General features: G+C 39.8%; 1 protein-coding gene across 1 annotated transcript; it reads left to right on the top strand.

Annotated features, from left to right (window-relative positions):
• The first annotated feature begins 5,164 nt into the window (after nt 1-5,164).
• Nucleotides 5,165-5,827, top strand: TUSC1 (tumor suppressor candidate 1). Its single transcript, XM_038552557.1, has one exon. It carries the CDS (start codon nt 5,165-5,167, stop codon nt 5,825-5,827), a length of 663 nt encoding a protein of 220 aa, XP_038408485.1.
• Nucleotides 5,828-11,557: the final 5,730 nt, after the last annotated feature.

Here is an 11,557-nt window from a genome sequence, read left to right as displayed (position 1 = left end):
AAGACTTCAGCACACTGGGCTTACAAAATATGGATTTTTAAAACCCAAACACTTAATGAGAACCATCAAGAAAGGAAGAATCATATCTGCAAAGGGGCTGCATATTATATTTTGGGTGGCTCCTTTGGCAAAAAACTCAAATGAAGATTTTTAAATAGCACTGGCTATTCAGGAGAACTCATTCTATAAATGACTATCTCATAAAATAAAACAACTACAAAATAATAATATCAGCAGTTATGAGTACTCCTTGCTGGCTGACTCTATTTTAAGATATTCAGAGATCCTCACAAGAACCTCATGAGTTAGATACTATTTTATTCTCATTATATGAATGAGGAAGCTGTGGCTTTGAGGAAGCTGTGTTGTTAGGAGATTACCCAAGGCCCATAATCTGTGGTAGGAGAGTTGTGATATTTATCAAATTCAGGTATATCTTACACCAAAACCCATACCTCTTATTTATTACATATTTTTAAATCTACATATAAATACCCACTGTATACTTTTTAAAAGATTTATTTATTTATTTATTTATTTATTTATTTATTTATTTATTTATTTAAGAGAGAGCCAGTGAGTGAGCAGGGGAAGAGCAGAGGGAGAGGGCAAGAAAGAGAATCTTAAGCAAACTCCCTGCTGAGTGTGGAGCCAGTCAGGGGTCTCCATGTCATTGAGATCATGATCTGGGCTGAAACTCAGAGTCGTATGTTCATCCAACTGAGCCACCGGAGTATCCCAAGACCTACTATATATATATATAATATATATATTTTAAACTTTATTTATTTAGAGAGACAGAGAGAGAGAGAGGCAGAAATACAGGCAGAGGGAGAAGCAGGCTCCACGCAGAGAGCCTGATGTGGGACTCGATCCAGGGTCACCAGGATCATGCCCTGGGCTGCAGGTGCCGCTAAACCGCTGCACCACCGGGGCTGCCCAAGACCTACTATATATTAAGACAAGTCATTAACAAGCCAGTGCCAACCTTCTTGTTTCAGTCTGCGTAATTCCAGCATGCTACAAAACTGCGAGTCTCTGTTAGCTCAGCTTGCTAGATATATAGGTTAACTTTGTTGACTATTAAATGGTTAGCAGTTTTACTTGGTAAAATCCTCCTTTTAGTGTATATAACAAAATAAGGAAATAAGGCATAAATTCTTTTAACATCCTATTCATTAAAGAAATATTTGTATCACTCACAGTCTTTCTCTCCCTATCTCTCTCATCCTCTCTCTCTCTCTCTCTCTCTAAATAGGTAGATACAAGATATATCCATAAGACATATATTAAGTCTCTCTATATAGGTATAGACATAGATATAGACAGGACTCATATCCTGTTTGCAGATCCACTTACACTAGAAATGTTAGGAAAGGACTTCAGCATCAAATTACTGGAATAGGTATTACTTTATCAATGTTTTAAAGGGGAATAATACTTTGAATTTAGAGGATCTAAGACAAATGGTATGAATATAATAAACTCATACAATGTATAAATGGTAGTGTATAAACTTTGCACTGGTGGATTTTTACAATCCAGACATGTGAGGAGAAAAAAAGGAAAGGTATGAACAATAGGAATTTATTTTCCATAGTTTTGGAGGCTGGGAAGTCCAAGATTAAGGCGCTGGTTGATCCAGTTCCCCAGTGAAAGATCTCTTTCTGGCTTGCAGATGGCCACCTTCTGGCTGTGTTCTCATATGGCAAATGGGGAGGTGGGAAGGAGAGACAGACAGACAGACAGACAGAGAGAGAGATATAGCAAATTTTCTGATGTATCTTCTTTTTTCTTCTTTGGGCAATTATCCCATCAGGAAAGCCTCACCTTCCTAACCAACTCTAAACCCAATTACCTCCTAAAGACTCATTCCAAATACTGTCACATTAGTAATTAGTGCTTCAACATATGAATTTTAGGAGGACACAGTTCACTTCACAGAAGCGACATTATAACAAAACTCCAGGGCAAAAGAGCTCAATGACTCTTGGTAGAAGAGAGAATAGACCAGCAGGGTAAAAATGGAAGGTAAGTTTAGAAACACCCAGGGCTTCCTGATTAGCCATAACTTCCAGACTAAAGAGTTCAACACTGTTATATAACTGAACTTGATGAAGTTGTTAACCAAAATTTATTTGGTGAGATGTGTTAGGATGTTTTAAAGGAGAGATGGAACAGAGAGATAATGCATATAGAATTACTTGTCCCAAAGTAAATGTGCCATAAATTACCTTCATATGACTCATTTTATAAGGAATGTGATTCAAAATAGAGACATGAGAGACAAATGAGTACAGTATGACAATAAAAGATCTTAGAAATCAACTAGGGATACAGAAAACAAACTGTATATACCATAGGGCCTTTTCCTCAAGCAAGGATGTAGAAATATATAACAGTTCCATGTATGGAAAGAAACTTTTTTGGAGGATGGGAGAAAGTGCAATAAATTCAACAGCTGTCAACCATAGTTGGTTTTGAGAAATACTAAAATAGATGCATAGCTTGTAAGGCAAAAAGCAGTGCCACTTCAACTTGCTGACCTGGCTTTTCTCAACTACACTATTTACAAAAATGTTGGTTTAAAGCATTGTATCAAGCACAGTGATGATCATAACCTCATCTAATCATCTTTTTTCTTACCAAACACAGGAGGGAGAATACTTTTTTAAAATTAAATTTAAGTCGTTCAATAATTAGACAGTAGGCATTGAAAGTATAGAGGAGGAAACAAAAACCTAAAGAAAAAAAACTTAGTAAAAAAAAAATGAAATAAAATAAAGTAGTAGTACTTGCAGGGAAATAGCAAAATCAAGTATGCTAAATGACTTACATTTTTCTGCTCTTTTACTCTAAATTTCATGACCTTAGTGAAGGAATAATCTTTAGCCTTAGAGTTTCCTAAACACAGTGTGCAAACGATCCATTGGAGTTTGTATTTTATTATTTTATTGTTTTTTAATTTTCTTAATGGAATACAGTCATTGCTTTATTTTTTTAAGAGTTTATTCATTCATTCATGAGAGACACAGAAAGAGAGAAGCAGAGACATAGGCAGAGGGAGAAGCAGGCTCTTCTCAGGGAGTCTGATGCAGGACTCAATCCCCAGACCCCAGGATAGGGATCATGTCCTGAGCTAAAGGCAGATGCTTACCCGATGAGTCACCCAGGAATCCCTTTCTTTACCTCTTTCTCTTGAGTAAGAATAGCTTAAAGGACAACGCATGTTGAGTCAGGTAAAGAGCACTCTATGTCCTTTAAGACTTTTCCTATTTAGCAAGCAAATAATTTTACTGTTTAGAATCCCCCATTCTTAAAAGAAAGTACAGGTGTCTATTTTTTTCTAATTAAGAGCTTACATATTTGTCTATAAAGATTACTATAGCCCCATATTTCTTCTAAATTTTATCAGCTCCATAATTTTTTCTCTATCCAATATTTTTTCCATTTTATTTTCATCCGATATTATTTTTGTAATAATATTTTCATATGGAGACTACTGACAAAAAATAATGAGAAGCATTTTTACTGTTTGCACTGCTATATTTAGAAATAATGTAATGTTCATTTTATGGCAGATAATTGACATATTATTTTAAGTTATATTTAAATACATTTAAATATAAATCAATAATTTTGGCAGTAGTCAGTTTAGTAATTCTGTTGCCTCAAATCCTCTTTCAACTTAGAAATTATATCCATTGTTTCTACCTCATATTTGAAAGATTAGTGGACCCTCCATTAACCATAAGGTGAATATTCATTGCTATGCACAGGATAACCTCCAGGACTGTTATTGATAGCTTTTGGTTGGATCATCCTCCTATATACATATATTTTTTTCCCCTTCTTGTCCTGTCCTGTCGTTTCCTTTCCTCTCTTCCCTTTCTTTTACTAAAATAGTTATATAAGCCATAGGTCATAGAGGACTAAATTGAGCAGATAGACAATTTTACTCGGTCTTCTTAATCAGTTTTATCTGCTTTTTATATTTTACATTTGCTTCATTACTTTTACAAAGCTAAAGAGAGTGCTTTGGGATTGAGTCAGGTGTAGAGAGGAGGTCATGGAGGACTTCTCGTGCAACCAGCATCAGTGTTCTTTAGGAATCCCAGTATGGTTCATTACAATGGTCAGTTACAAAAACTTGGTTAACTGTTTTCCAAGTTTCTTATTTTTACTTGTATTGTTCAATGAAACCCCAGCTCTGTGAATCTATGTCGCATGCTCTTCTGGCTCGTTTACATGTTCCAAAGGTTTGAAGACTTCACTGAACCTAAGAATCACCTGGGACCTTGCTAAAAATATTCTTGCTACCACCCCTCCCACCCCCCCACCCCTCCCCCCTCCCCCGTGAGATTCTGGCATCAGCATGTTCCTTAATTCACTTTGCAGTAATCCAGTTACTTTATACATGGAATCCCTTCAAAATAAGGAACGTGATTCATTCAATCAGTTGCATCCACCTGTCACCAGAAATTCCGGTGCTTAGTACTCAGTCTCTTAGCTATTGGAGCACATTTTGAGTCTCATAGGTTTGTGGACCCGCTTGAGAAAGCAACTAATCCTAACCTGGTTTCTACGGGGTTGCAATTTGCAGGGCGGGACCCCGGCTGTTCACGGGTGGGGAGTCGCCCACGCTGTTCGGAGACGTGCCTGTTCCCACTCGAGGCCCCACACGCAGCTCTGACGCTTCACTGCGCCTAGAGGGGCTCAAGACCGCCCGCTCCCAACCTGCCCCTCTGTGTCTCAGAACGCATCCTGTTACCATCCTTATGTGCTTTGCGAGCGTCGTGCGGGCGGTGGCTGCGCTGGGCTGCAGCGCCCGGGCCTGCACGGAAGCGGCCGCAGCACCCCGCGCGGGACTCACGCCCCCGCCCCCGCCCCCGCCCCCGCCCGAGGGCTGAGCAGCAACGCGCTCCCCGGGGCATTGTGTGCGCGGGCCGCGGAGCCAGGCCCGGGGGCGGGGGGCAGCTCCACCGCGGGAGACAGACACGCCTCGGCCCGGGCACATTCCCGGCCCCCTCTGGCCCCGGGCCAGCAGCCGCCGCCCGCCACCTCTCCCTCCTCCTCCTCCTCCGCCTCCTCCGCCTCCTCCGCCGCGGCCCCGGCCGCCCGCGCCTCGGCCCACGGCGCCGGCGGCGCGGCGGGGACAGCACCGATGTGGCGCATGCGTGGTGGCGCCAGCAGGCGCGGGGGCTGCGGCGGCGGGGACGGCGGCGGGGACGGCCGCGGGCAGGGCCGCCCGGGCCGGGCTCGCGGGGGCGGCGGCGGCGGCGTAGGCGGCGGCGGCGGCGGCGGCGGCGGCGTGGGCTGGCGAGGCCGTGCGGGCGGCGCCCGGCAGCAGCTGGAGGAGCGGTTCGCCGACCTGGCCGCGAGCCACCTGGAGGCCATCCGCGCGCGGGACGAGCGGGACCGGCAGAACGCGCGGCTGCGCGAGGAGAACGCCCGGCTGCGGCTGGAAAACCGGCGGCTGAAGCGCGAGAACCGCAGCCTCTTCCGTCAGGCCCTGCGGCTTCCCGGCGACGGTGGCGACGGGGCGGCCGCGGCCGCGGCGAGGGCCAGCCCGGGCCCCGACGACGCCGGCACGAACCGCGGGGCGGGGGGCGGCGGCCTCGAGGACGAGCCGGGCAGCCCCAGGGCCCTGAGGGCCCGGCTCGAGAAGCTGGAGGCCATGTACCGCCGGGCGCTGCTGCAGCTGCACCTCGAGCAGCGGGGACCGCGCGCGCCGCGCCCGCGTGGCGACAAGGACGAGCCGCCCGTGCGCGCCCCCGAGCCAGGCCTGCGCGCCCCGGACGCCGGGCCCCCCGGGCCCTGGCTGTAGCCCGCGGCCGCGGCCGGCGGGGGGCGGGGCGGGGCGGGGGCGGGGCTTCGCGCGGCCCCGCCTTCCCCGCGCCTAGCAACGGCCTGGCCCGCTCCGCCGCGCGCTCCGCCCCCCCCGCCCCCCCCCCCCCCCCCCCCCCCGGGCCCTGCCGGGGCGAGGGCGGCCTGTGGGCGAGCGCCGCTGCGGCCCTCGGGAGCCCCCCTGCCGCCGCCCGCCTGCACAGCACCTGCCTCCTGCCTCCTGCCTCCTGCCTCCTGCCTCCTGCCCTGCGGGGTCCCTGGGCCGCGGCCTGGAAGCCGAGGGGCGCCCTTTACAACAGCGAGAACACTGTGCCAGTCAACGCTCTCCGATGCCTGAACGTTTCACGGTGGCGCGAGGACCTCTCCTATTTTTTTTTTTTCCTTTTTCCCCCCCTGTTTTGGTTCTTTGAGGAATGATTAATGCATCTTGAGTTGGTTGAATTTGTTGTTCATACTTCAGTCCCCTAAATGCTCCAGCCATGATCTCTTATGTGGCCAACATTCGCTTTTATAAATCAGTATTACTTAGGATATCCTATAAAGTAACACCTTTTTATTAAAAAGGTAATATTTATTAGGAGCTCTGTGTCTGCCCCCTGCTCTAGTCCTTAAACATCTAATATAAACTGATTTGTTTACCCCCCCAAGAAAATTTTTAAGCTTATAAGGGATCCTTTAAATTGATAAATAAACCTGGTGCGTTAAAAATAACCTAGAAACTTCCCACGACTATTCTTTGAAGTGTGTTACCTTTTTACACATGTTTAAGAAATATACATGACATGTATACATTTTACGAGGTTCAATGTCTGACTTACTCTTTGTGAGCTACCATTTTTGCTTAATGTAAGTGATCGTTTTAGATAATTAAAGATTAGGTAGTCTAAATACTATTTCACTATTTTTATTACATTTTAGGCAGTAGAGCATAGTCAGTGCACAGCTACTGTCTTTATTTAATAGTTTTTAAGAAATCATTAATTGTCTCTGTATCAAAAGCCTCCAAAGCGATTTAAGTCTCAATTGTGGTTTCAATGGCAAAACAAAAACAAAAACAAAAAAAAAGTGGTTGATTTCAACAACCATGTTCTAAAAAAACCTTTTTGCATTTTATTGAATAGGCACCTTTGACTAAGTAGTAAAGAAGATACCAGTGTACCTCATAAAAATCATGAATATAATACAGCGTATAAGTGATGGAGAAGAATATGAGTTTTTGCAAAGGCTAGAAATTAAATCATAAGTTTGAGTTTTATTTGTGACATATCCCAGAAGTTTCAAATATATGACATATATTACAAAAAAAAAAGGTATCAGGGAAAATAGTTTTGTGATTTTTTTTTATTCCTGGGGTTTGAAGACACTGTGCATTTTGCTGAAAGGTAGTTGATATTTGTTGTAAATAATACGATCTTCCTCTCTGACTGAAAAATATAAGAAGAATCTTGGTGAGGATATGAAAAGTATTTTTATCACCTTTACTTCATTTCTTACAGTGAAAGAAATAAAACAGTTTTAGGAGGCAGTAGAAATTAAAGGATAGGAATAAAGCATATCAGCCCTGCTACTACTTAACTGTAGTTTTGGGTTTAAATTAGTTAATCTCTCCAAGCCTTACTTTTCTCATCATTAAATGAATGCAACATCTACCTCAAAACATACAAATTTTATTGAGATGTTATATGTAAAATGCCACAGTAAGTGGTTGATGAATGAGAATTATCATCCAAAATGTGAAAGTCATAAATGCGTATTTTCTGACACTTTCCTTTCCCTATTTTCCTCCTATATGACTTTATATTAGCAGAGAAATATACTCTTTGAGTTGACGTTTTTCACTTCTTATAAATAAATAGGGGAGGGAAAGCTCTATATAATAAGGGAATAATGCATCAAAATGTTCAAAAATAGTTGCCACGTGTGACAAAATTGGGAATATTCAATAAGCAGGCAAAATATTTAGTTTTTAAGTACCTTTTGTGTTAAAATCATGAATAAGTATGTAAAAAATTGTAAAAGAATGAGCACAAAAACATATAAGTGGGGACAACTTCTAAGCATAATTCCTAAAAAAACCTCTGAAACCAAAATGCCCCATGAGATGGATTAAGGCTGATAAATATTTCAACTTTGTTGAAATTCTCTGCTGATAACTGATAAAGCACCGTGTAGTAATACAAAAGATCTTTGTAATATCAAAATATGTGTCTGTTAAAGAAGTGGGTAAAGTTGATTTTAGAAAAGTTTGATCTAGGATCTGTTTTGATTTAAAATAAACTAATAGTTCAGATTATAATACCTTGACATTTTATTTTCATAATTTGTTGTGCAATGAAAAGGGCTTATAATTTATAGAAATGAGCAACAAAAATAGGCCATGTTAGCAAACAAATGTAGTAGGAAGGATTGGCATTCTTAAATAGCCTTTTTTATGGCTGCTATTCACACAACTATACTTTCTTTATCTTTTCCTCTATAAAAAATTAGGATATAAGTCAAAGCAATATGGAATGAGTACTTCTGTAGGTCATAAAACAGGCTATCTTTGCTAAACTTGAACATATTTGTGATATTTATAACGTATTTGAAGAATACTGGAAGACATTTCTTGTCCTTTAATTTAGACATAGGTTTGTCAGTTTATGAGTATTGCCATGATGAAACTAATACCAAATTGTTTAATAAATTGAATTATTGGTACATATTAATAATTATTAGTGATTTGGGGTTACAATGCCAAAATATGAAAAGGGCTTATAATTTATAGAAATGAGCAGCAAAAATAGGCCATGTTAGCAAACCAATGTTGCAGGAAGGATTGGCATTTTTAAACAGCATTTTTTATGGCTGCTATTCACAAAACTATACTTCCTTTATCTTTTCCTCTATAAAAAATTAGGATATAAGTCAAAGCAATATGGAATGAGTACTTCCATTCCATGGAATGGAAGCAAAATCTCTATTTTGCTAAAAGAAACAGATTTTTCACTGAGAAATTCTCACAAAATCGACATGAATAGGTGACACAATTTATTAATCTTTCTGTTTAGTGATTAATTAATTACAATTCTGATTTATCTAATATAAACATGCTTTTTTGAACTATATCTTATCCATCTGATATAGACAGTCTATGAATATATTTAGGCACTGGAAATAATGGACCAAGGAAGACACTTAGATAATAACCACATCTGACCTTATAAGGATAAGTCATGCTCAAATTTCAAATTTTAAGCTTAAACTAAGATTTTCATCTCTCAATGATCAGGATTAAAACTACATTGTTTTTAGAGGATAGCAGATTTTACTTATGAAATTCATGTTCAGAATCTACTTGTCAGTATAATCTTTGCTTATTTCATGATAACTTATTAGTAAGAAAGTCCTTTTGTATACCCAAACTCTCAGACATCTGTCATGTTTTAGGGAAAATTTGGGAAAGGACAACAGTGAATGTGTTGGTGCTTGACTCTTAAGAGTCTGAATGATAAGCATTCTACTAAAAATTTGAGCTTTTATAAGAAGAAATTTGAACAACAATCTATCTCCTATTTCATACTTGGGACTGATAAAAGTTTTCCTTGGCCTTTCATTTTTCCAGATCTCCTTGCTTTATCTTTGATTTTAAAATCGACTCTATGGTATTTTGAACTTAATGAACCTGCCTTTAGTTATGGTAAAGACTTGCTAAGAACCAAGAAATCCAACAATTCATTGACTATTGAAAGCAATGGAAAAAAATTTTTTTTTTCCTATTACATACTATGTTTGATTCAAGTGCTTCAGGATGTCCGGAATCTTTGCTCTCCATGGTCCTTCAAGGTCTCAGAACCTGTTAAACGTTCTTCTACCTTACACTGGGTCATTGTTTCATTTGCTTGGCAGAAACAGGTTATTCCGGATCCAGCTTTCAGCATATGGGAAAGAGAAAGAGAACTTGGAAGAGTTCTGCCCCGATCTGAAAAATAACATAAATTACCCCGGACACATCCTGTTAGTAAAACTTCATCATATAAAACCCATTTAACTTTAAAGGAGGCTGAGAAGTATAGTCAAGTGATAGAGTTTTGCCCAGCTATAATTTCATTATTATAGAAGACAGAGAACAGATTTTGGTGGACAACCCCCTTAAAAGAGGCTAGCATCTACTTAATTTTTTAAAGGACTTACATATTCTCATATAGCATTCTTGAAACGACATAATTTAAAATAGAAATATTATGGTATTGCTTTACCGATTGAAAAAGGTCCATCCTTTTCATTCCGCTTTGAACCATCATTATGAGTACAAAACATAAGGTACTGTTTGAAATAAACAAGGAAATATAGTTATTAAATTTTATATAGGAAATACTTATAAAATGTATAAATAGTATATATGTCATAAAAATACAGTTTTAAGAGCTTGTAATTGGTAAGCATTATTTCATACGTAAATCTAGATTTATAACTTGAAGGAGAAATGTTTCTGTTCATCTTGTTTCTTATATACTAGCATTTTACAATCTGTAGAGCTGAAAGAGACCTTGGTAAATTTCAGCCCAGTATTCCTCAGACTCTTGGCAACAATTCTACAACTTGAGCAAGCTATGTACATACCCACTCCATAATTTAGAATATGTGCATCGCAATTCTAGGTAATATTATTCTCTCCTGTTTATGAATGAAGAAACTAATGAACAAAGATTATGAATAAATTTTCCAAAGTAAAAAAGAAAAATATATTTAAAAAATTTAATTGACATGTAATTGTATTCATATGTCTTAGGACAATGATTTGATGTATGTATGTATTGCAAAATGATAACAATAAGTTTAGTTAACACAACCACGTAGTTGAAAATCTTTTTCCTTGTGATGAGAATTTTTAAAGATCTACTGTCTTAGGAATGTTCAAATGTACAATATAGTATGGTTGATTATAATTACCACAGTGTACATTATATCCCAAGACTTATTCAAATAAGCTATTTTACTGGTTTTGATAAGAATACTTCTGATTTACTCTATTAACATGATATGATTGTCCAGTAATTTCCTAATTTTGCACTCTTTATCATGGCCATGATTATACTTATTCCATAAAAAGATTTTTTTTGTTTGTGCTGCAGTACAGTTTAAATAGTAATGGAGTTAAAAAAAAAAAAAATAAATAAATAAATAAATAGTAATGGAGTTATATGTTCCTTTACATTTTTGTAAATTTTATGCATGACATTCTTGGGGATATATGGATAGATTATTTTGGGAGGAAAGAGTAGATCTTTGAAAATTTTGCCTACTTATTTGATGGAAACGTATCTCTTTATAATTATGGCCCAGAGAGACTGAAGGGAAAGATTTATATTTCTTGGTCAGAAGAGGGACTCTCCCTCTATCTTACAAGACACAGAAAGAAAGCAGAGAGTCCCATTTCCTTTGGCAGCTATCATGCGATCATAAGAATGGCAGCACAGAGAGATGGAAGAAAACTTCTTTATTGATAACATCATAGCTGCTCTGGTTGTCATGCCTGGGGTCTGTCCTACAGCTGGACTGTCAGTTATGGGTGAAAATACATTTCCTTATTGTTTAAGGCAGTTTGAGTTAGAGCATTTAAAAAGGTCACAATGGAATCGTATACTAGAATGAACATTACAGTGACACACCAAAATACGGGTTTCTCACAAACAATGTTGAGGAAGAGAAGTCAAACATAAAAGTACAT

This window comes from Canis lupus, chromosome 11 (genome assembly GCF_011100685.1).
Source record: "Canis lupus familiaris isolate Mischka breed German Shepherd chromosome 11, alternate assembly UU_Cfam_GSD_1.0, whole genome shotgun sequence".
NCBI classification, from domain to species: Eukaryota; Metazoa; Chordata; class Mammalia; order Carnivora; family Canidae; genus Canis; species Canis lupus.
The sequence above is the reverse complement of the archived record's forward strand: the minus strand, read 5'-3'. Positions and strand labels throughout refer to the sequence as shown.

Coding starts and splice junctions, on each gene's coding strand:
- TUSC1 (XM_038552557.1), top strand. CDS start 5,165: ATGTGGCGCATGCGTGGTGGCGCCAGCAGGCGCGGGGGCTGCGGCGGC.